Source organism: Phytophthora infestans, genomic scaffold, assembly GCF_000142945.1.
Source record: "Phytophthora infestans T30-4 supercont1.82 genomic scaffold, whole genome shotgun sequence".
Lineage (NCBI taxonomy): Eukaryota > Oomycota > Peronosporomycetes > Peronosporales > Peronosporaceae > Phytophthora > Phytophthora infestans.
In genome coordinates this window covers 168,398-194,855 of record NW_003303677.1, presented here as the reverse complement: position 1 = coordinate 194,855, position 26,458 = coordinate 168,398, and the positions used below count along the sequence as shown (strand labels likewise).

Here is a 26,458-nt window from a genome sequence, read left to right as displayed (position 1 = left end):
AGAGTTGTCTCCTGTCTTCGCCGTTCGATCGTTGGACGCAGTGAGACAGACTCGACGGTAATCTTCAGGGTCGGAGTCCGAGCCGTCGGATCCTGACTCAGTTCCTGAGTCGGGCGCCGTGACTTGGTGGACACGTCGAGCTGGGGCCGTAGGGTTCGAAGCTTTTTGGCGATACTTGCCGGACCCGACCGCCGCCTTCTTCTGGCGGTGTTTCGCGCAATCCACCGCCCGCAGTACTTCTTCAAGCTCGTCTGCGTCGGGAAGTCGTAGCAGGGTCAGCCTGTCGGCCAGATCCACATCTCCCAACGTCTCGATGAAATGATCCACGTGTTCCCGCAGTACCTTGGATCCCCCATCCTTGATCTTCAACTTGGCCCGTAGACCGGCCACATTTAGTCGATGTAGGTATTCCAACGGGGATTCATCCGATCTGCGGCGAGCATGGTAGTATTGTCGTGCCACCGACACTCCTAATCCACAGTACTGGGTCTGGAAACTGCGCAGCAAATCTGGCCACTTGTTCCTGGTTGATCTGCCCAGCTGCCGATACCAGTTCCTGGCTGGCCCCGCTAGCAGATCCGCAAAGGTCAGACACTTCTCAGCATCCGACGCTTGATCTCTCATGAGGGCCGACTTGACTTTGCTGATCCATGTTCTCGCTCGGTCCTCATCTTGATCCTTGCCCGTGAACTCCTTCAAGTCCGATATAGCTGAGATCCGTACCCTCTGGATCATGGACGATCCACCTGCCCCGGCTGTGGCCGTTGCTACCACGGCTGCCGAAGTGGATGGGCCATCCAGATCGTCTGGGTCGAACTCATCATGGGAGTTGTCCCCCTCTACTGACTCCATCTCCACGTCCCGTGCTCCATGTTCATGGAGCACTTGCACTTGTGGCACGGGCGCTCTCATACCCTGTTCGGCCAGGAAGCGATTCATCGCAGCTTCAAAGTGCCGTTGCAGGGTGCCCGCGGAAGTGTCGGAAGAGCCTGTGGCCGTCTGGTCCACTGGCGGGACTGGATCCGTGAGGCGATTACCTCGAGCCTGATCTGACGATAATCCCACTGGCTTCTTGCCGGATCTGGCTCGATCCTGGCTGGATTGTGTCAAATCACGCGTAGGGCGTACTGGATCCCGAGCTTTCACGTTCACAGGGGCTTCCTGTCCTCGGATCCTCGCCCGCGCTTCCAGCATGGATGCCCCGGAGGGTCCTAAAGTCATGCGTCGTGGTTCGGACGACGTGTCTGACTCATCCTCAGCGGCGGATTCGTAGTTTGAGGACGCAGCTTGGCTGATCCTCGGCGACGACACTGGATCCATAGTGCGCGACCTTTCTCCGGTGATGGACTTAACTCTGGCAAAGAGGTCCCGCGTCGCGGATACTATGAGATCCAGGTCTAGCTCGAAGATATCCTCTGCGTCGAACACACCAGCTACGATGCCTGACTCCGTAAGCAAACGTAATAGATCTTTGACTGCCACCAACTTGTTCGCCGTTTTCGTTGGTGCTCTCACCGGTTCCCTTGGATCTTCGATCTGTCGTGGATTCAGGATCTGCATGACAGGATCTTGATGCAGGAAGTCGCGTAAAGCTTGGTGGCGATACACAAACTCGAGATCCTTGTCGGACCAGCTTGACCTGGATCCAGCTTGGTCTTCTTCCGACTCTGGAGCTTGCATCTTCTTCCGCGTAGTCTTACTCGTTTTCGTCTTCTTTCTTGTTTCTTCGACTAGCGGGCTTGGGTTTAGGTACGGTGTTGGCTTAACCGGTGAATCTGCAAATGCATACCGTTTCGCCTTCACTTTCCCTTGTTTTGTTAGCGGATCTTGACGCAAGTCAAGATCCGCAGGGGTCCCCGAGGGGACCTGGGGAGGATAGAGAGGTTTCTCTTCTAGATCCGGATCCGGATCCACCTCTCTTCCGTCGACAGAGTTCCTCCCAACACTCCATCGATCCGCGGATCTTGTTTCATTCAGCAGCGTCTTCGTCGATCTGACCTCCGACGACGCCTCTTCCCCTGGCTCAATCTTCACCTGAGCATCTTCTTGGGACTCACGGTGAAATCCCGAGTCACCAAAAGATCCGGGCACGCGCACCATTGTGGTGTAGCGGGATCAGCAAAATCTGCGAGATTGCCAGATCCAACTTACCAACTGCGCCCAGACACCGACTAACGGGGGGGGTCCCCCGATGATCCGTGTTCTGCTGAACTTTCCTCACCTTGTGTACCCGTCGGTAGGGCGGGATCTGCTCTCTCGGTAACTTCCGAAGAGTTCAAGTGGTGAAGCTTGAGTGTCTTGGCGAGACGTGGGGATGGGGTGGAGCAGCAGTGGAAAATATTCACTCTGCGTCCGTGGATGGTTCCGTATCCTAAGCGAATATTCGAGCTTATGGATCCGGGGCCTAGATCGTGGATCTGGCCGTAGGGTTGCCTTGCGGGTGTGTTCCCTTGCCTTTGTGTTGTCCTTTAAGTCGTACTTGCCGCCTCCTGTGACGGGATCTTGAGAGTTGAGAGCCCCTAGGGTGTAACCGACCAAGTAGTAAATTCGGTTAACCTGTCGGATCTGCACAAGTAAAGGAAAAGCTCACTAGGTTGTAGGATCTGGCCAATGTATTATCCAGTTATCACTACCAACACTAGATTCGCAATTCCCAACCTTCTCGGAGCTCGTACGGCCAATGTAGTTCCGGTTCTTGAGGGCAGGAAGGCACTTGCGTGTCACTGTGCAAATTGGAGTCTCTATTGATATTTAAGCCTATACCTGCCTGGGTTTCTACCTTCTATGTCTTTCATCTGCTAAATCCCTTACCAGGCTCGGCTGCATGTCCCTTCTTCCCTTGACCCATCATCCCAGCTGTGTTATCTTCAGATCCACCGGATATATGACGTAATCATCATGGTCACCCTATTATGGGTACACTCATCCGGATCCAGGTCGCTTGGATCCACCTCACTGTAATGGTACACTCGCCGTGGATCCGAGCTCTCCAATCATCCAACATCATCTCGCAACCGTCTGTGATCTCCGTTGTCCCACGAAAGTTCGAGATCCACTGTATCCCTCATCCCTATACCCTGGATCCAGGTCCCTCCAGGCGGGATCCTCCCTCCTTGGATACGAACTCGGAAGTATGGGATCCGGGGTACCTCGCGGTGGATCTTGACTCTTCATTAGCCGTGGCTACTAGATCCACCTTCAGAGGGCACCGACCATCCTTCCTTCATAGGATCCACACTCGATCCACTCTTGTATAGTATATCCCATATCCATCTTAGTGAATCCAGGTAAGGGTGGATCCGAGGTAAGTCTTGGTGGATCTTGCCTTCTCGTACATCGCTCATATCAGATCCATCGTCATTCCATACGGGGTGCTGCTCGCCATGGCTAATCCACCACAGGCAACTTGCACCCGTGCCAAACAACCCAAATCCTCTATAATCACTTGAAATTGTCACTGATTCGGGATAGTGACCCCGCGTCAGGACCATTCTCTTATTTCTGAGAAAGCACTTCACCACACTTTTCTTAAAGTAGAGACGATGTCATTATTACTATTATTAAAGTAGGCTTTACGACCTTTGCGTTAGTTGCACCCAGACACCACACTGTAAGCGCGCATGGTATCTCCGTGATAGTGTCTAAGGTCATTGTTATTGCTTAATTAAAAGTATGTTCTGCTCGAAAAAAATGAAAAACATAAAAAAGAATATTTTTGAATAATAATGAGTACCAGCATTAAATGACCGCGATATTTTGTGACATTTTATAGTTGAAATACTACATATTTATGAAACAATAAAAGTATTTAATATTTTGCTTAAGTGATAAACACCCAGCAGTAAATATCCGTTTGAATACCCTATATTTTATGCACGTTAGTATTGTGCTTTGCAGATGGAACGTCGATCCGTTTATAGCCTAGATCGAGCATGGTTCTCTTTCCCCTTCCAAGACATGACTTCGTGAGCAATTCTTCAGCACAAATAAGCTTAATTTTAATCCTGATACATAATTCCGTCAGTACCCTCCTGTCCATGCCTGTTGCGCGCCCGGAAGGACAGCCAGCGACCACAAGTGCCGCTCTGCCAGAGGTCGAGACAACATCCGGAGCCAGGACACGGTCGAGCGGGGAAGTAGTTGGCGGTAACTACGACGAGGAATTGGCGAGGGCGACGAATAGTTCGGGTGAGGCTTCGGGGTTGACAGCCAGTAGTGACACCGCTGGTGCGTTGGTGGTGACAGCGGGCGACATCACGAACAGCACGTCAGTAACTGCGGCCGGTGGCGGTACGGGTAGTACAGTTGCGACAACGGTAAAGAAGGCTAACACCGTTGCCGAGGACGAAGAACCGGGCAAGTCAGTAAAGGATCCGACGGGGCTAGAAAAGGAGACGGGGAGCCCGGACCAAACACCACGGCATTGGACCAGGGCGGCGAAACGAAAAGCAAGTGAGACGGCGCGACGCGCCGGTGCGGCAGTGGGCCGCGGACGCTTTTCGCGGTGATTGAGGCTGCCACCGGAACGAGATGGACCGTCTTGCTGAAACGATCGACGAACACAAGAACACCCGTGCGCCCGGCTGTATCGGGCGGAAGACCGAAGATAAAGTCCATCAAAATGGAGCGCCAGGCTTCCGTGGCGACCGGAAGAGGGCGTTATGGGGCCTGAGATGTCGAAGACAGTTTGACTCGCTGGCAAGTTTCACATGTGCGTACCCACTTGCGTACCCACTTGTACATGTGCGGCCAATAGAAGTCTCTCGACAGAGCCGCGTATGTCTTCTCGCGACCGAGATGTCCTCCAGTCGGGGTGTCATTATACTCGTGGATTATGCGCGCACGTAGATCAGCGTCGTTTGGGACGACGACTCGAGGTCCATCGAACCTGTCGATTGTCTTTATATTTAGTTCCCTTCCGTGGCCCGTGCGCTCCCGTCATATTCTTGTCCTTCTGACCTTTTCATGGCTGTGTGCTCTTCCGTCTTTCACGCTACGCATACAACTTCGTGGTTTGCGTCGGCTAAGTCTTCTATCATAGTCCATGGCCTTCAGTGCTTCGTGTTGCTCTTCTATCCTATCGTGTACATAGTGTGGCATTGTGTTCCTTCGCATTTCGTGCTCTTGCTTAATCACGTGCCTCCGCGCTACCTTTAATCTTAAACGCTGTTCCCATTTTATCTGATGTACGCTACAAATCGTGTTGGAAAGTGCGCACATTCTCTAGGGGTCGCACACTACACGCATATACAAAGGGAAATGTGCTATTTTTCGCGGCGACGGAGTGGTGTGTGTGACAACAAGTCAAATGCTGTTGAGTACAGAGCCACCAGCACCTGGCCGTAGAAACGATGACTGTTGTCGGTCACGTTGCTTGGCTTTCCGGTCGAACTGCGGCGTCGATCGGGGGAACAATGCGCCAGTTGATCAATCTGGCGTCTTGTGTCGTGCTGGTCGGCGACGCTTCTCTGGACGGCCATTGTCGTCGTCGTTTCCTGCGTCACCCTGATGTCTTCCCCACTCAGAATTGACATCTCAGCGAGGTCAGATGGGTTGACCATCGCTTCATCGCCCAGGTCTTGCTCCATAACTCTCCGAAAGGAGCTAAAGAATTCTTTGTTCCCTCTGTTGACTTGAAGTGAAAATATGAAGTGAATTGAATTATCTAGCTGCTTTTTTTTAGGGGTTTCTAGTGGTTTCTTAACTGCTATCGCGTTGGTTTCTAAAGGCCAACGTGCTTGCTTTTGACGACAGTGCGTCGACAGCAAGCAACCAACCAGTCCAGTTATATACGTTTTCTCTATATGAAATAGCACAATGATATTCCACTAGATAGTCATCACATCGGAGATGCTTACTTCAACAGTTTCGAATCGTATGAGTACTCATTTAAGCAGTTTTTAAAAGCAGCTTCCTTTTCACAAATAAATTATGCACGTAGGCTGACACATCAACCAAAGATGAAGACAGAATACCTTGCTAAAATTTTACGTTGTCAGCTACTGTTATTTGATTTGCTTGCTAATTGCGCTTGTCAAAAAATATTTATAGAAATCATAGTTACGCTGGTATGTATTTTCCGATAGTGATGTTACGGGAGTAGGAGAATGACTGGTGATATTTTTTTTGGACGGGCGACCAGATGGCCATATTTTTCGTATCATTTCTCAATTTGACTCCTTTTAAAATCGTTTTGGAATCGGTTCGGAACGGTTTCGGGATCTCCCAAATCGATTTTCTTCTCAATCGACCGCTGGAGTCATGGTAAGAAAGCTTGACCAGCACTCATTGTTTTCGTCGTACTTCCACTTCAGACAGAAACAAAACGTGTCCGGGTTCTCAACGTAGACAAAAGTTTTCATCATGAGTGGGTCATCCGTCTGCTCAGCTCCTTCTTTCAAGCGACTAAAAACGCGATCTTTGCACTGTGCATCCAGTACTTTCACGAAGACTTCGACCTAGCCACTATAGCATAAGCACCCTTGCCAACACACAACATCAATGCATACATACCTTGTATCTGTTGTTGACGGATCGAGTTCTATCCACACAACCTGGGAACATGTTGACAATCGGAACTTCCATGCTGAGACCATCGTAAAACCCATGCATCTCGCGAGAAAGTGCAAGCCGATTGTTCGCGTCACGATCGTACTTGGCGAATTCTCGTTTGAAGTCTCTGTCTGTACATTTCTTTTTTGACACCAAATGGCAGCTCTCCGCCTTACCATACGGCAGGAAGTACATTTCATGTTCGATCCGTTGAAACTGAAACTCGTCAGTCAAAGTGTCCAGAACTGTCACACTTGTACTCAGAGAAATGGACGAGATTGTGTCTTGCGGCGACTCCGAATCCTGTGGGTCATAATGGACGAAGTAGATACGCTTTAATTTAGTGGGCAGACCTCCAACATGTGCAACACTTGTCGTAACTTCTTGGCCATTCAGCGGAGAACCCAGCGTAACTGGCTCTTCCTGTAAGGAATTGTCGAACCGCAAAGCATTCTCTTCTACAATAGTAACGCTCGAGTGAACACAAGCAGATTGCCATGCACCAACGAGATAAACGTACCTGTCTTGAAGAGAACATTGATGCACAAAGTATTGTCTTCGTACCAGAGCGCGGTATTCTTGTCACCAGTGCGACGAGTAGGATCATAGTACCCAAGGTATGTTCCAGCCAGGCGGTAGAGTCTACAGCGAACTCCTTTTGTACTGAGAGCATTCGCAACTGATCCACGAACCAGCCATAAACCTGTTTGCTGATATGGTGCACCACCTTCCGCAGCTTCTGGAAATTCCGTGATCTTGGCATATTCGTTATGTTGAAATCTCGACAGCCATAAGTTCGTCCCATCAGAAATAGGCGCACTACTTGTCCAAGGAGGCAACGCCACCAGCACTTGAACAGGTGTGTTCATCGACTCGACATCCTCTAGCGTGGGTACGAAGTTGACTTCCTTCTCCGACAAGCCAACCAAGCCGAGGGGCGCTCCTGCCACGCCCAACAGCTTCAAATCACTCGTGTCACTTACACCGACCTTCACGTCGTTCTCCGTTAGCCACACCCCAGCGCCTTTCTTCTTCTTCGCCAGGAAGAGCTGCAGGTTCTTGGCGTCGCATGTGATCGTCGATGCGTTCTCCTCCTTGATCGCCTTCTTCAAGTGCCCCACGGACTTGTTCTCGTCAATGTCCACAGGGAACGCGCTCCCAGACACACCAACGACGGCACAGTACAAAGTAACCATATTACGGCCGAATCCTGGAGTGAGGAAAAAGGGGAGAATTTCCGTTCGTATTTAAACGGAATTGAAGAGACATCCTCTCATTTTATGTTTAGCGTTAGGTTTATGATATAAATCTTATTTTATACGAGTACTGACCATATTAAATGGTCCATTTTAAATGGTCAGTACTCTTAAGTCTTTCTTACAGCATTACTGTGACTTCGATATAGCATATATCGTCGGAGATAAACCGACGCGTCACTCTAAGTTAAGAGCGAAATAGGCCTGTAGCATTAATATTTACACAATAGCAAGCATTCAATGAACAAATCCCAGAAACTTATTCCCTAGCCAAGCAAATACATTCTTTGATAGTTATACCTCAACAATTTCATAACTCGTTAAAAGGCAAGCGGTGTAATATAAATGAATTTACTTGATATTTGTACTGGTTGAAACTGTGTGTAAAACACAACACACGGTACGAATAAACCCCTGTTGGGCTGTTGCTATTAAAGTTACGTTTTATTCGTTCCGAAGCACTACCCGTAAAATAATACTGAGCAGAGAAATCGTTTTAAATCTTTTTAGCTCTTTAAACTAACTGATTAAAGTTCTCACAGAAACGTCATCACGGGCAGCTACTTACCTGCCATGTACTGCGCACACCTGTGCGCAGAGGACCTCGATGAGCTTGCTCTTAGCTCCACATCAAGCGTGCTGTTCCCAACGGAAGGTAAGCCTACTTACTCGCCCACTGCCAATCGCATCCTGTGACGGGGTCACACAGCACCTTGCACAGAGGAAGTGCTTAAGGGTATTACCTACCCGAGTGAACGTAAGTCCACGTGTTCCCGGCCTAAGTGGGAACGGTTTGCTACTTAGAGGAGTAGATTTAAGACTGATGTATTTATAAGTAAGATAAGCTTGGGTCTCATACAAACTAGAGGTTACATATAGTGGAGCTAAGTAGTCATGCACTGACTGGTTCCGAGAGCACCTGGTACCGTGTACCAGGTGTCCACAAGAGTGACGAGTCACTCTTTATGTAACATGGGGCACACTGGATTGTACCCCGTTACATCCTCCCGCACTTAACTGAGAATCACCTGATTCTCCAATCACAACAGATTCTCCAATCAGAAGTGAGAGAATTAAAACACCAAAAGGTGAATTCTCACACTGAGCAGCCACGAGACTGGCGCGGCTCTCAGTCACACCCACAGTGACTTGTGCTGCCAAAGCTCACAGGGATTTGCTCCTATGCTCACAAGTGTGTTGGCCGCAAAGCCTACACTCAGACCTGCCTTAGCTCCTGCGCTAGCGCGCGTACAGTGCTTTGGCACAGGGTTCAATAGCATCCGAACGTGTGGCATTCGCCCACAGTTCGCACCAGAGGACACGACAGTCCTCGTGAACGCGTCCGGAGCATGGTGTCTCCCGCGAGGGACGACACCGAGAAGGGCAACACCTTCCCCAGCACTAGCGGGATCTCTCAGCTCACCTCGGGCCATGCCTTTGGCTCCAGCAAGGATCCATCCTTGCGGGCGGAGCTTCTGCCACGCTCTCTTCGCGTCTTGGTCACCATACCAACGGCGCGAAGGTGTCCTTCATCGACACCGTGTACCGTGACGGTACACAACCGTGGTGTAGGTGTCTCCCATCGACACCATGTACCGTACGATACTAACCTTTCGTGCGGTACGCCCACCACAAGGTTGCCATGTTTGGCGGCAACAGCTTCTGCTGTGCTGTAGCCTGAACAGATTCATGGCCAGTGCTCGCATTGTAATGGGCCCCTCCATTACATAAGTAGGTAGATTTCTTTACATAAGTAGGTGCATCAGCACACGACTAGCGTGTGCTGAAATGCTGTCATGCCATTGGCTGATACATGGGGAGCCAGACCCATTATTAGCCAATTGGACTATGACGTGTATTTGAGTGGCCAGGGCTGTGGCCTTGGTCCTAAAATAAAGTCAGAGTTGATTTTTCCGTTAAACCTAAGACTCATTCGTCCTATTGCGAGCTTCCTCAACACTATAGTGTAAGCAAGTAACGGAGTAAATACCTGGCCCGTTACACCTGGTAGCACTTCGTAGTCCTTCCAACGACCAAGTTCGACATGGGCCAAGACCTCGACCACGCTGCCTTTCTCCATCTCACTTGGATCGAGTGGGAAGCTCTCCACCGCCTCGCGGCGGTGTCCGGAGAAGCCGTCGTCACGTCGCTGCTGCGCTCAGCGACGCCCGACGAGCAGCGCGTTGCGGCACAAGAATTCATGGAACGCGAGCTCGCCGATGCGAATCGGCGAGTGTCAACTCCCTCGCGTATCTCCACGAATGACGTCGTGAAACTAGAGACGTCCACCTACTCCGGTGCCGGAGAAGATCGACTTCCGCTGAATCGCTGGTTTCGAGAGATCGACATCGCCATCGCCTCGAGGTTGGTCGAGGCGCCTTCCGCGAAGGTCCATTTCCTCCTTTTGCGGTTGTCTGGGAAAGCCAAGGAATGGGCTCTCGGCAAGTTGGTTGTCGATCCCAACGTCTTCCCCACTCTGGATACCCTCCAGAGTGACCTTCGGCTCGCGTTCGAGCCGCCGCAAGATGAATCCCGAATTCGGGCAGACTTCTTCGCCCTTCGGCAAGGCACGATGACTATGCGCGACTACGTCCAGAAGACACGACACCTCGCTTCGTGCATTGTGTCTAAGCCGATCGACATGGCCTCTCAGGTTCACGTATTCGTGTTCGGTATGCGCGAAGGCATGACGCGCTACTGCCTTACAAGATCGGACCCCTCTACACTCGAAGAGGCATTCGCCCTCGCTCTACGCGAGGACTACGTGGTTGCGGCGTCATACGCTCACGCGCTACCTGCTTCAGCTCGGGATTCTGCGCCCGAGCCCATGGACATCGACGCTATCGATGTGACGAGCAATCGTCAGCGTCATGTAGTGCGTCGAAGCGGTGCTCGGAACAATCGTTCTCTCACCTGCTTCCGCTGTCGGAAGGTCGGTCATCGCGCGGTGGAGTGCCGCGCGCCAGCTCCAGTGCTCGCGCATGTCGATGCCGAGCCCGTGCGTTCTGACCAGCCAAAAAACGGTCAGGGTCAGTAGGTGCGGGGCGCCCTACTGGCTGGAACGGAGGTCCGGTTCTCCCGGTGACAACCCAACCTCCTAGCCCTCCTGTGCTGCATGTACACTTTCATGCCACCACCACGCTGAGCGATTCAAGATTGATCATCGTCAGTATTAATGTCGCCGGTGCCCGGCGACCACTGCGAGCGCCATTTGATTTAGGAGCGACCAACAACTTCTTCCGCGCGTCGTGCTTGTCGGTACTCCCGTCGGACATCACTGTCCGCAAAGGTAGAGGGGAGGTCGCTGTCAAGTTGGCCGATGGGAAATCACGCCGCGTCGCGCGGCGCGAGATTACACTTCCGTACACGTTCGACGGTTTCCGAAGCAACGACGACTTCCTCGTCATTGAAATGAATTACGCGTTTGGCTGCATCCTGGGTATGCCGTGGTTGACGCGCTATCAACCAGAGATTGAGTGGTTGGCCCGGTCGGTCAAGCGTCGCAGTGATTTTGATGTGAGCAAGGTGTTCACGCAGCCCAGAAAGATTGACCTCACGTCACCGTCGTGGACCGGTCATTTACGACGCACGTTGTGCATAGAGTGAGCAATGGCCCTCTCTGCACGGCTTGCGCAGTGCTGTTAACTGACGAATCCCCGCGGCGACGCGGGGATGAAGACCAACTGGCGGTCGAGCAGGGGCTCCCACAGATGTACGATACGATGGTCGAGCAGGGGCTCCCGCAGACGAACGAGATGGCGGTCGAGCAGGGGTTCCCGCAGACGAATGAGATGGCGGTCGAGCAGGGGCTCCCGTCAATTGAGCCGGTGGTCGAGCGGTTCGCTCTCGGTGAACACTACCGCGGTCGAGCAGGGGATCTCGCTAGAGGGGGGGTGATCTCTCGGCCAGCGAGAGCGACTCATCATTCTCGAGTTCGCACTCGAGGCGGCGAAAGAGGAAGTCGAAGCGGCGTCGGCTGAAACCTCGCCGAGATCCCGTACCAAGTGACAGCTCACCGACGGAGTCGTTCTGCGTGCTTGAGAATGTGGAAGGTACCTCCAGCCGCCGACGAACACTCGAGCTTGCAAACCCACCTGGCGAGGCAGGGTCGATCACTCGACTTCCAGGTCTCTCCTGGAAGAACTTTTTTCGTGGCCTCAAGGCCGATGAAATCGAACAGGTTTGCCTGATCACCGACGATTCGGCGTCGCGCGAAGTGAATGCAGTCAGTGACGACGTCTCGCGCCCAAAGAGCGCTGAACCGAAGTCGGCCCGCGAGGAGCGCTTCGCAGCGCAATCTATGGAAGCGCTACGCGAATTTGGCAATCAAGTCTACGGGTCCGCTTGCGAATATGAAGATTTTTTCCGGATAAGATCCCAGCTGAGCTACCAGCTGACCGATAAATTCGCCACGAGATCGATCTCGTGCCCGGCTCGAAGTATTGCGTGATGCGGCAGTGGCCTCTCACGCGAGATCAGGTCCAAACTATCGATGACTTTATCAAAAGCCGCCGCAAGGCGGGTCATGTGCGTAAGAGCACATCGCCGCACTCCAGTCCGACCTTCTGCGTGAAGCAAGTCACGGGTGGATGGCGCATCGTCCATGCCTTCAACAAGCTGAACGACGCTACCTTCCCTGCCCAGACGCCGATTCCTCCGAAGGACATGGTACTCGTTGCAATGTCGGGTAGCGAGGTCTTCAGCGCCATCGACTTGATCGATGGGCTCTACTAAATCCTCATGAGGCTGAGCGACATACCGCTCACAGCGGTAAGCACTCCCAGTGGTATGCTCTGTGAGTGGCTCGTTATGCCACAAGGCTTGAAGAATGCTCCCGCCACGTTCAATCGCATGGTATCCCATGTGCTGCGCCCGCTCCGCGATTTCGCACCAAGTTACTTCGACGATCTTCGTACACAGTCGCGCTGAGGAAGGCCTCAGCGCGCTTGAAGTGCACTTGAAGCATCTGAGGCAAGTCTTCCAAGTGATGCGCGAAAACAAGCTGTATGCCAGCTTGAAGAAGTGCATATTCTGCGCGCCGGAGATTCCAGTGCTTGGCTGCTTTGTGAGCAAAGCTGGCGTCTGCGCCGACCCCGAGAAAGTGCCATCGAAATGTGCGTGGTCTACGCCACAGAATCCCACTGAATTGCGTCAGTGACGGGGTCTCGCAAATTATCTCCACAAATACACGAAGAATTACGCCGGATTGATCCAGCCGCTCTCTTCGTTGTTGAAGAAAGATGTGTCGTAATCGTCAACTTCCGCACATCAAGCCGCCTTCGACTCGGTGAAGACGAGTCTCGCCGAGGCCCCAATCCTCGCGCTCCCGGATGACCCGAAGCCTTTTCACGTCGTCTGCGACACGAGCGATTTCGCCATCGGCTGTGCGCTGATGCAATTCGGTGATGAAAGTCGAGCGCGTGTCTTAAGCTACCAGTCCAGGCAGATGAAGCCGGCGGAGCGCAACTACCCTGTTCACGACAAGGAGCTCCTTGCGATGCGCTACGCTCTGATCAAGTTCAGAGTGTACTTGTTGGGCGAGGATACCTTCGCGGTATACACCGACCATGCATCGCTGAGGACAGCGATACAGAGTCCTCATCTCTCCCAGCGGATGGCCCGCTGGCTTTCGTTCTTCTCTATGTACAGCTTCGCTGTCCATTACAAGCCCGGCAAGAACAACATTCTCGCCGACGCTTTATCTCGGCGTCCCGACTACGACCCACGCGGTGCATTGGGTCGACAAACTTCGCTGGATGACGACGATGTAGACGAGTGTGCCACGTGCGAGGCGTCAGGAGTCAACCTGACGAGCGTCTCTCCGGTGATGCCACTTCGCGACGAGATCCGAGCTGCTAACGAGCATGACTCGATGTACTCCAGTATCCTGGAGCATCTCCGCTCTTCCAGCGCCGACACACTGGGAGCCCTTTCCCGCTCTGTCGGAATCGAGCACCGCGGCAGATACCGCGGTGCACTTCATCGATTTAGTCTTCCGCCATCATGGCCTTCCTGAATCCATCGTCTCCGACCGCGACCCGCGCTTCACGTCGGCCTTCTTGTCGAAGCTCTTCATGCTACTGGGCTCGAAGCTGTTGATATCCACAGCAGCCCAACGGAGCGCGTAAATCGCGTCCTCGAAGACGTTCTTCGAAGCTACGCGACGTCGTTCTCCAGCTGGAGCTCGTTTCTACTTCTGGCCGAGTTCGCGCTGAACGACGCGGTACACGCGTCGACTGGCCTGACGCCCTTCTTCATTAACAACGCGCGACACCCGTGTGTCCCTGCTCTCCTTGCCGTGGGCCATCCCACAGCGCCGTGTGTCTCCACTCTGGGTGGGGAAGAAGGTGCCGACAAGCCGTCTACTCCAGCTCCGCTGTCTCCGGCGGCAACACCGGTACTGGGTCAACCGGTACTTACACCGGTTGCTAATGATATCTCGAGTGTATCCCCTGTTCCCACGTCGGTCAACACAGTGACACGCTCCGCATCGATCCCACTTGCGCCGGCTAGCTACGCGCCGAAGCATGCGGCGCGACCAATCGACTCCGTAGTCGTCTCCGACTTCGTACTACAGATCCAAGCGGTCACTCGCTATGTTCTAGACGCACTGCAGGATGCAGTCGCCAAGCAGAAGGAGAACGCCGATAAGACTGGCCGCATGATTACGGCCACGTTTACGACAGGCGAACGCGTGCTCCTATCGACTGAAGGTATCAGAAACTCTGCGGTTACCAACCTCGGCGTGAACAAACTCGCGCCGCGCTTTATTGGGCCGTTTACGGTAATCAAGACCAATGGTGATGCTTACACGCTTGGCATTCATACGTCACTACGTCGGCATCCGACGTTTTACGTCGGACGACTCAAGAAGTATCACCCCGCTATGATTCCAGAGTCATCTCAGTCTACTGAGCCGGTGCATGCGACGAGCGACCTTCTCGACGGGCGCGGCGAGCCATCGATTCATCCGCATCAGGAGTCGGATCTCGAGGCTGTGTCCCCGTCCGTAAACGACCGTGAACCGACCTCTCCAACATCTGCAACCGAGCAAGGATCTCTCGGTTCGACTGACGCAGCTGCGCACTCTCCCCGGTGGCCCGGGCAGTCTGATCGAGAGCCTCATCCAACTCCTGCTGAGCATCCCAGTAGCGGTTCAGCATGTCGTTCTCATTCTGGTCAGCCAGAACGCGATTGCTATCGACGCGACAGCCCTCCTCCTGTTGTTGACGCTGCCGGAGATACCCGCTGGATTGTTGAGCACATCGTTGCCCACGAAGATCCACTTCGCGCTCCCAAACGTCATCGTGGGCTCGCCCACGATGTTCCGACCGACCGTCGCTATCGGGTACGAAGGCTCGGGTTTCCTCCCGACGAGGACACGTGGGAGCCTCGTGCCAATCTCCTTCGTGACGTTCCGAATGTGGTCCAGGTGTATAAGTCCAATCTCGCTGCGAGCCACCATGTGTCGCATGCCAGCTCGCACGAGGAGAACGACTCATGCGATCACGTGGGCGTGATCGAGATCGATGACTTGGACGACCACGCGAACAAGATCGAGATCGGCGGCTTGAACGGCCGCGCGAACGAGACCGAGTCCGATGCCAAGAATCTTCACGTGCAGAGCGTCGGCGTGAACCGGCGCGATAAGAGGCGCGCACGCTCTCAGCCAACGAGCGACGATACTTCTCAATCCACCCGTATTCTTGTTCACCGAGCGGATACTCGGCGATGTGACTTCTCCACTCCTCGACAGTCGGACGCGATCCAGTACAAATACCACAACCCTCAGCGACCCTCACGTAGCAGATGCGGCGCATGTCCTCCCATGCGCTGGTGCAGACGCGCTCACGGAGCTCCGTGAGCGAGTGCTCTTTGACGATCTCCTCGCGGTATGCCGACCAGCCGACGAAGCTCTCCCCTTCTTCCTGCGTCAGGTTCCAACGCAGGATGAAAGCGCATCACGACTCCTGCAATGCGCCATATGCGACACCCTCGACAGACTTCTGCCGCAGTCCACGGACGCGCCGGAAGTAATCCTTCATTGTGCCCAGTGTGTCCGGAGCCCGCGCTCCGGATATATCGTAAAGAGCCATGCCCGGAGCTGGTCGTCCATCACGCGCGTGACCCGTGCCGCTACGGTCGACGACGTCGCCGTCGTCGGTGTTCCCGTCCGCTGCTGATCCATCGTGTTGCTTGTCGCCTTCTCCGAAAGTCGAGTTGTGTCGCTCCTGCGCTTCGCAGGAGATGTCTCCGTCTCTGTTTCGCTCCGCCCGTTAGCCAAGTCCCCGTTCGCCATCCTCACGCAGATTGATTTGTTCTTCGCCCACTGCTTATGTTGCGTAAGTGCAACTTTAAGAGAGGGGGGGGGTAATGTAATGGGCCCCTCCATTACATAAGTAGGTAGATTTCTTTACATAAGTAGATGCATCAGCACACGACTAGCGTGTGCTGAAATGCTGCCATGCCAATGGTTGATATATGGGGATCCAGACCCATTATTAGCCAATTGGGCTATGACGTGTATTTGAGTGGCCATGGCTGTGGCCTTGGTCCTAAAATAAAGTCAGAGTTGATTTTTCCGTTAAGCCTAAGACTCAGTCGTCCTATTGCGAGCTTCCGCAACACTATAGTGTAAGCAAGTAACAGACGAAATGCCTGGCCCGTTACATTCTGGGCATGGGTGGAGTCTCTTAAGAACTCACCCACGGAGTTACGGGAACTCCATGAAGATCAGCTGCTGTCCCGCATCTTGGCCCAGCGTGATCTTCGTGTTCGGTTTGCCCACTCGGTCAGCAAGCGCATGCTGCCAAGGGACATCCTAAAGCGTGCGGCTTCCAGCGCTCACGATGAGCGCGGGTACGGAGTGTATTCAACGTCAGTACCCCGTTCGGACAAGAAGCCCAGGACTACTTATGAAGCTGCCGCCGCTTCTGTTTCCGGATTCCGACAGCCTTCTGGCAGTCAATCAGAAGCCGTTCAATCGGCTCCCACAAGTTCTTGGAGTGGGCATAACCCCTCCACTTCACGAGGAGCTGTCGCTTACCGCGACGCCGTAGCTCCTGGAGGATCCGCTCCACGTGGAAGTGGACTTCTCCATTCCGGTCAAGCAGGGGCGGAGGTGCCCTCGTACGAGTACGAGTACTCGGCGCCTCCCGAACGCCACTCTCGTCGGAGTGCTCCGGCTGCGGATCCGACACAGGGCTCTGAGGTTGACCGCCTCCGTTAACGTGTCATCGTGCTTGAGATTGCACTTGGCCTTGGGACTGGTGGTGATGCTGCCGCCCAGGCCGGGAATCAGGGCGAGCTCGCTCGTCTTGCGGGCCACCTGGACCTGTTGGAGCGAGAGGTCGCGATCCTGCATCTGCGGGTGGATCGCCGGGCCTCTTCGTCCGATCTGGACGAGGCCCCTCGCATGCTCCGACGGATCGAGGCTCTGTTGGTACGTCCGGAGCCGCCTTCGGCACACTACCAGACGTACGCGTATGGTGCGTACCCGGCGAGCTCAGCGTACTCGGCGTATGGCTCCGGAACCCGTTCGTACGGAGCCCCTCCGGCGTACGATCTTGACCGCAGCCTTGCCGTTCCGACCGAGGCTTGGGTGCCTGCTCCGACGCCCTCGTCGACGTCTGTGACCGGCCCTCGCTTCGAGGAGCTGTGTCAAGGTGGGTGGGTCTGCGAGTCAGCAACCCCCTGCGTATCAAAGTACAACTTACGACGTCCAGCATAGAGCGTCGGGTGCGTCGTCATTGACTTAGGCAGGTCGATGGTGTACGACGCACCATGTCTGGCCAGGACTGCAAATGGTCCGATGAAGCGGTGCTTCAGCTTGTTGCTGCCGACAGAGATGACAGTGTCAAGAGGTAGGCTCCTCGTGTCTAGTAGCACTAAGCCCCCACTTTAAATACACTTAAGTTTCCTCTTCCATGTTTGTCGGAGTACTCCTTTTGTTTATCCTGAGCCACTGCCATGGCATCGCGGACCCTGCTGACAACGCTCAGCTTGGTATCCATAAAGAATTACACTTGTTTCCGCAGTGAAACTGGTCTCACATCCGAGACCTGGGAGGAAAGGGCTTTCCCGAGCCTCCTTGTGCGGTTTGTTCGCCCGTAACAGTGACGGGAACCGGAGCAAGATGTACCATCTTGCTCAGCCGACACACGAACACCAAAATTCCGGTGTTGCCGTGTCCGTCAGCGGGAAGCCCAAAGACGAAGTCAAGACTCAACGACTTCCAACAGTCAGCAGGACGGGAAGGCTCTGTAGTGGAGCCGAAGAGTGCCCGGCGATTTTGACCCGCTGACATGTTTCACATGCCTTCACGTATCGGGCGACCCACTGGTACATGTGGGTTCACCAGAAGGCCTGAGAGACCGATAGGAATGTCTTCTCGCGGCTTAAGTGGCCGCTGGAGGGCGCGTCGTGCGCTCCGCGAGGATATCGAACTTCAGATCCTCGTCGTTGGGTACGAGCACCCGTGGAGGTTCATTGGGCTCCACCCGGTAATAGAGGAGGCCATCCGTCCGCTCATATCGGTGGAGTCGGGAGCGCTGTCGCGACGAGAGCCAGTCGAACTTCGCGCTTGTTCCTGCCGCGAGGAACTTGACGATAGGCGCGACAGCCTCATCGTCCCGATACGCCATGCGTATCCGGTCATATAGATCCGTTGTCACCCGTGTGATGTGGACCAACTCGTAGTCAGGACGCCGAGAGAGGGCGTCCGCAAGCACGTTGAGCTTGCCCGGCTTGTAATCGACGCGGAAGTTGTACTACGCAAAGAAGGACAGCCACCTCGCCATCCTTTGGGAGAGGTGAGGCGAATTGGTCGCCGTCCTCAAGGATGCGTGGTCTGTGTAGATCACAAAGGGCCGGGGGTCCAGAAGATGAACACGAAACTTCGCAAGGGCATATTGCATTGCCAGGAGCTCCTTGTCGTGGACAGGGTAGTTCCGTTCGGCGGCTTATAGCTGCCTGGACTGGAACGAGATGACTCGTTCATGTCCAGCCGTGTCGGCCTGCAGCAATGCACTCCCGATGGTGTAATCGGACGCATCGCAGACGACGCTAAACGGCTTCGTCTCGTCCGGCAGGGCCAGGACAGGAGCCTCTGGGAAGCTGGTCTTGATGCTGTCAAAATCGTCCTGGTGCGCTTGCTCCCAGTGCCAGTCGACGTCCATCTGAAGGAGGCCCGACAAGGGCTTAGTGAAGCCCACATACCCTGCTCTGTACTTGTGAAGGTAGTTGGCCAAGCCCAACCACTTTTGAAGATCCCTCTGGGATCGGGGCGTCGACCATGCTGCTATGGGGTTGACCTTGTCTGGGTCAGCCCGAACGCCCACGTTGCTTACGAAGCAGCCGAGAATTTAATCTCTGGTGACGCGAAGACGCACTTGTCGATGTTGGCGTAGATCTTGTTCGCTCGCATTACGTCCAACACTCGACAGGGGTGTCCTAGATGCACCCCCATGGACGTCTTTCCTCCCTAGGCACGACTATGGACGGAGATGTCGTCGAAGTACGTATGTACGAAGGCACGTAGTGGGCGGAACAATTGCGTCACCAGGCGATTGAACGTCGCCGGGGCGTTAGACAAGCCGTGCGGCATGACGAGCCACTCCCAAAGCATGCCGCTTGGAGTGCTCACCGCGGTGAGCGGGACGTCGCTCTCTCGCATTAGGATCTGGTAGTATCCGTCTACCAAATCCAGCGCACTGTACAGTACGCTTCCGGCCATGTTGTTTTACAACGCACCCTTTCGTGGGATTGGTGTTTGGGCCGACACCGTTGCGTTGTTCAGCTTGTTATAAGCGTAAGCTAGACGTTACTTTCTTTTCGACTTCCGAACGCAGGAAGTTGGCGTCGAGTGCTGGGATTTCGACTCCCGCACCATGCATGCCTTCGCTTTTGCAGCGAAGAAGGCATCAAGCCATTACCTCGTGACACAATACTTTGTGCCAGGCACGAGATCAATCTCATGCCGTACGCCTCAAACCGGTGGGAGTTGGGTTGGTGGGTGTTTGTTCACCACGTCGGCATACTCCGTCACCAAAGGATACACCGGATCATTGGGGTTCTTAAGGATCTCATAACCCAAGCGCGTCTGACGCTGCTTGTTTAGGTCTTCCAGGACGTTCTCGTCCAAGACAGAGGAGGGGTTCAGCTCCTCCCGAGTGGTCTCAGGTCTCATGAGTACCATCTCGGCAATCGTTCCAGCCTTGAGGGTGGCCAGGAAAGACTCGACCGTCATTACCTCGAGGTTCAGTATCTCTGCAACCTCTGTCAACGGTTCCAAGTGGACACCGGATGCCTTGACGGGTTTGCCATCGAAGATGTGATAACACTCTTCCACCGGCCTTGTCGGAGGAGCCCGGGCCATGGACTCCGAGTCGCTTGAAACGACGTGGGGGTCGATCTGAACGAAGTTCGGATCCGACTTGAGGCGGCGGCGGCGTCGTCGACGGCGACCGTGACATGGTGTTTCGCTGCCCACGTCTGGGGATGTCGGCGCTGCGACATCCGAGGCACTCGTGGTACTGTGGTACCCACACAGGAAGCGTGTCCGACGCCTTCCTATTCAGTTAAGGTCCCGGCGACCGCGTGTGGCACTATGTTACCCACACAGATAGCGTGTCCGACGCCTTCCTCTTCAGTTAAGGTCTGGGCGACCGTGTGTGGAACTCTGGTACCTACTCTGAACACGCTGCTCTCAGTGTTCGTGACAGCTGCAGCTGTCTGCGGAACTAAGTTACCCGCCTGTGGACCTAAGTTACCCACTTGGTCAGCGCCTCTTCAGGGCGCTGTCACCATCAAAACATCCTCGGAGTCGTCATATACGTCGACACTCCCAAGCGTCTGCCGGATGCTTTGGTACCCTTGCAACCCTTGCGGGCGCCCCGGGTCAAAATATAGGTCACCAAAGCCTACAATTGTTTTCAACAGCTCATTCGACGATATAGTACGTGTGTGCACGTCGGCGAAGTCTACCAGTACAAACTGACCCGCACGCACCCAGCGCCCTTTGCGGGGCCTGGCGAACCACAGATGAAAATGGGACAATACGAAATTTAAAAAGTGCATTTAAGTACGATATGTTGACCACATAAAAAAGAACACCACATAATGCGACTTTAGCCAATTGGGGTCGGCTTCGCTGCGCTCGGCAGCCAGTAGTACGCGCGTATTTACGTTCCATTTATTAACCCTATCCATGGCTAAAAGTGCATTTTTTGCAGTCAAGCCGAGTCACAAAGATAGGTGCAGTAAAAAGGATGGGAATATATAGTACCAAGCAGATGAAGTGTAGCCATGCGCGAGAAAAGGTTCATGCTAACAATCGAGCCCGTTATGGACGTACGGACAGACGCAGACCACACTTCACTGGGAGCTTTGACTAGCCGGCCGCCGCCGCTACGCAGCAGAGTGGTATGGTTGGTTGGAGATGAGGTGACCGCAAATTTATGTGTTTCTTGGTGATGCGTGCTTTGTGAGCGTCGTGCACCCAGTAGATCTTGGCCTTGTGTACTCAACAACGTATCGTTCCGTAGTCTCATGTGGCCTCGTACAATATCGTGCTTTGGTATGTTTCTGTTACCGTACTACAGGTTGGATGTCGTGTTCTTCAGTGACCCGTGCTCTTCCGTGCTCTTCCTGGCTTCGCAATTCCCTGCTCAACCGTGGCTCACGATGCATAGTGGTTAAGCGCTCTCTTATCTGAGCTCGTTCTCTTTAGTACGTCTTCTTTCGTGGCTGTTTAGAATTCACTGTTCTTAACCGCGTACGTTGGTTGCACCGGTTTCGTCGTACATAGTATTTCGTGACTTCATATAATGTACATGAGCTACCTTTCAAATTAAGTCTAAACCTCACTACAAGTTAATACTCTGCCTACAGCCATGTGGCATATCGGAGCCTGTAAATGCCACTCGGAAAAGATCTACGCCACTCTGTCGGTCAGTATCTATGCAAATAAGTCAGTAAGTGCGTCAGCTATGCAAGTAAGACTAATACATGCGGAAGATAGTGAAAATACCCTTCACTAATATCATAAACAGCTCCGCGGAACAAGTTCAAGGTATGATATTGGGGTTTGTGGCGACCATCGGCAAATACTACCTGTCCTAAGAGATACTTCGCGCGAGGAAATGACAAAACCTTGCTCTAATCGATCGCTGCAATCAAAGATATGGTGTCGACTGCCTCACGGCGATGACGTGACAGATAGTATTATGTTTGAGTAAGCGTATTTACACCAGCTAAACTGGGATTCCTCACCGATCTATGCCAATTCCGTAGCATCATGGATACTGACCCGTCTTCTGAACAGCATATGTTGCATTTGCAACCACGCGCCTTCGATTGGCGTCATTTTGGAAGCTATGCGCTCAAATGAGATTATATACACAACCTTCCCGGGTACGATGGTGCTCATCTTGCAGATCACGTTAAACCCTGGTCATGTCTACCATAACATGTGAGCACTAAGGATACTGTGTGCAGTGTTGTTTTGGAACGTGATATAAGTAGAACACACTATATGTTGCTTTGCTTTGAGTAGAAACTCTAAGCTCACCGCAGCGCAACGGAGGTAGCTAACCCACACTACACCAACAAACCATGCCCTAGCGTCCGCGGAGCTGGCGCCCGGAGCCCTAGTTTCTCGCCTTCTAACCTGTCCGCCTGTCAATCAGTCCGTCGGCTTCCTCTCTTGCCGCTTTTTCCTACCTTTTCGCATGGATACAGCCGGCCTTTCTAATGCATTTATGTCCCAACTTACCGACCACGCCTATCTTTCTGACTCGACTTAACTATGCCAAAATGACAATTATAACCATAAGGCGTCACAGAGTTATCTCGCGCGCGCATTAGTCAATTTTTCCCGACCTGCAGCACTGACTGGATCTGTTGCACGATCAGACCGTCTCTCGCCTTCGCGATTGGACGTAAGGTAAACATTTTTGCTGGGCACGAAACGCACCGATTGGATGCAAGCAACCAGGTGAGCTACGCTGATGATTGATTATTTACATTTAGCTACGCAAAACCTGTCGTATATACTGTACATCGGGCACAGTATCACACGCATTTATAAGAGCTCTGCAAAGTTGTTTTCATCATTTTTTTTAAAGTAGAGACGATGTTATTATTCCTATTAATAAAGTAGGCATTACGACCTTTGCGTTAGTTGCACCCAGACACCACACTGTATGCACGCATGGTACCTCCGTGATAGTGTCTAAGGTCATTGTTATTGCTTATAAGTATGTTTTGCTCGAAAAAATGAAAACTTTAATAAGAATATCTTTGATTAGTTATGAGTACCAGCATTAAATGACCGCGATATTTTGTGGCATTTTATAGTTGAAACAATACATATTTATGATATAACAAAACTATTTAATATTTTGCTTAAGTGATATACACCTAGCAGTAAATATCCGTTTGAATACCCTATATTTTATGCACGTTAGTATTGTACTTTGCAGATGGAACGTCCATCCGTCTTATAGTCTAGTTCGAGCATGGTCGGAGCATAAACTACGCGTAGAAATGAGATAGGAAGAGGCAGGCATCAATTTGTTTTATCTGTGATTGAATTACACATTTATCAGCCAGCGTAGCTAGATCGATTTGTTCGTTGGTAGACCTCGATTCAATAAAACGACCTCTATTTACATGTATTTAAATCGAGCATCAGGCTAGTAATAGTGTAAAGGACAGAAATATTGAAATGCGCAATAATTAAAATAGTTTGTTTACAGTTTGCAGCATGGCAAGCCACGTGCAAGACCAAGATTGGCCTGCTTCTGCTTCCTGGGCGCTCTGTGTCTGCTGTGTAGAGGTGCAGTACGGCTACGCGTTCCGTACAATTAGCGGACGAGACATCGCGCGGCGCTGTATTGCCTGCGAGAACGGCCCAGAAGCGGTTGGACTTTGAGAGGAAAAGCCTCCCCCCCACCTGATTCGGCCGAAGTGCGCCGCCAGGATAGCCTGGTAAACGTCAAGAAGGCGATGGGTATCCCAAGATGAAGAAGGGGCGCATCCGCCCTCGCAGATGCAGCAGAAGAGCAAGTAATTGGTATATATACCTTTTTAGGCCTACCTATCTTTGTGTTTAGCATACTGGCGGATAGTGCGAGGCTTGGAGCCGCACATACTGTAAACTGGCTATGGCGCTGCCAATGGCGTTGACACACCTACAGAGCGTAGCGCGTTTTATATAATAATTGGCGCATAACAACATTCTAACATACCTTGAGAATTGGCATCACCCCAGATGTTTGTGAACGACGACAGCTCGCGGCGTCACTCTGTGGCTTCCTTGGCTTCTTGCGTCTTCGTTTTCTTCTTCTTATTGGGCGTTTGCATATCTTCGCTCTTCTTATCTGCAAACTTGCGAGACTCCACCGCCTTTTACGCTTCTTCGGCGGATGTTTCCAGTCTGTAGGATCTTGTCTCTTGTCCGCGGTACTCGGGGCACTCGAGACCGAAGATGGTAAAGGCTCTGCACCGAAAACACTCAAAATGTCATCATAAAGCACGAAACAAGTTTGAAGTGCACATACACTTACCGAGTGGAACTGCATTGGGACGCACCATGATGTTGGAAAGATTGAGGCGGGCGCACAGATCTTTCTCCGCCTTTACGTGCGCAAGCAACGCATCTTCACCGTTGAAGAAGTCCACTCCCTGCTTGCCGCCCCGGATCTTGCAGCCAGGCTTCAAGTAGCTAGAACTACAGCAATATATAATCAAAGTTAGTATGAATAAACGGAGCAAAAGCATAACACTTACTGGATCTGTAACCCTTTTACTGGCTTCCATGTCCACCCTTCCTTGCGCAGTAGCGACCACAGAACTTTGAGATCCACGACGCACTCCATCTTGCTGGATGGGGCTCGGAATGAAAAATGAGCGGTGACCACGAAAGGGGAACTAAAATTTGCTGAAAATATGTAGTCCGGCTCTTGCCCGCGATACTTCGGTACTTCAATCCGGCTGTAAATGTTATCCAGTAGAGCTAGTTGGTTTCCAAACGTGGACCAATCAACACCTTTTAAATACGGGAAGTGTCGATGATGGTCGTTTGCGGATTTTGAGCCATAGTGAAATCATGTATTTCTTATGCTGTTCTGAACAGCATAAGACAGCATTGCAAGGCTCCGCGTCCAAGAGGTTAAGCAGTCTGTAATTTTATTGGTAAGGTGATTCATTTTCCGAGCGAAGGTATAACAGTACTTGAGACCGACCTTTGGTCAAACGCTCCGATTAACCAATCAGCACTGACATGATTAGGCGCCCCGTAGAGACCATCCGAGGGTGACACGAGGCTGAAGACTAGCTGGTAGCCGCCGTCAAGAGCCGCTAATTTCAATATGTCCTAGCGGCTTCGGCTTAGCGGGGCTGGCCAAAACATTCAGAGGTCGAGGAAAGGTTTTATCAGTAGGTTACAGCTCGTAATACAAAAGGTCTTCGCGTCAAAGACGCATACATTCGTCGACAGATTAAGAGCATCCATCAAGCGATACATTGGGACAGCACTGTCCTTTTTAGGCCTCTTCAGCCTGATTGGCCAGATTCAAGAGACGCAGGAACCTTGTCTCTCGCCGTCATACATCTTCACGATCGCTTCCGGTCGATACACCCCAAATCTGCCATGAATTCATCCAGCAGGTCCAGTACATCATCGACAAGCACAACATCAAGCAAAGCAACATCATCAACATGGGTCAGGTACCGCGGTGACTTGCCACGTCCATCTTTACGGTATTCTATACCGCACACGTGCTCGAATCTATGTAAACAGCAGCCTATCCGTGGCGCGAAGTTCCCACTCGATAATGTAGTTTCATTTTGTGAGCGCACATTAGTAGAAAATACGCCGTAAGCGGTAATGGTACAGATAACATGCTTTTGCGTGTGTCCAAGTAAGCGAATGTACTTGCCATCTACGGAGACGCGTTCGCAAACAGGAGCGGCCAACTTGCAAGGCTACACAGTTGGTTATAACTTGGTGAATGCTTAGACAGGGATGGTAGACAGGTAGAGGCTCCGAATTAACCTCCAGCCGAGCAAGAGCACCACCTTAATGTTGACACGGAAGGTATATACTGATTTATGTACGCTGACTTGAAAAGTTATGTTGACGCGGGTGCGTTTTTAATCGGCAGACCGTTTTGACACCCCAAACGACGTTGACGGTCACTCCGGTGATGGCTCAGAAAGTAAATACGAAGACAATCCAAACTCTGTTGAATCTGAAGGGGATGATGAACACGAAGAGGTTGCGCAGAATTTAGTAGCCGAATGTGATTATTGAAAGGATGATGAGGGTGGAAGGACACCGAAAACACTTCGCTTTGGCATCCTGCTGGAGAGACCCTTTTCGAGCCCCTTGGATTTGCCCATGCATAGCCAAGTGACCCCAATCTCTTCTTTGGCGATGTTGAGAAGAGCATCGAGTCGGATGGAGAGGGCGAAGACTCAGTCGGCGTTGCAGATATGCTGGACACAGACGATGAAGCCAAAGCGCTTGTTGATGAATCGGTTGTCACCGAATCAAGCCGGATCGCCAGTTTGCTGAACGAGGTCGAGTTGGAAAGGCTACATATGGCATTGGAAGGTATGTTGAAAGACGTTGTGTGTCGTGATGA

The 26,458-nt window shown here is 52.5% G+C and overlaps 1 protein-coding gene across 1 annotated transcript; it reads right to left on the bottom strand.

Annotated features, from left to right (window-relative positions):
- Positions 1-6,189: 6,189 nt before the first annotated feature.
- PITG_18826 (Crinkler (CRN) family protein) lies at positions 6,190-7,748 on the bottom strand (the record flags this gene model as incomplete). Its single annotated transcript, XM_002997191.1, has 3 exons — positions 6,190-6,458; positions 6,514-7,010; positions 7,073-7,748. 3 exons carry the CDS (start codon positions 7,746-7,748, stop codon positions 6,243-6,245), a joined length of 1,389 nt encoding a protein of 462 aa, XP_002997237.1.
- Positions 7,749-26,458: the final 18,710 nt, after the last annotated feature.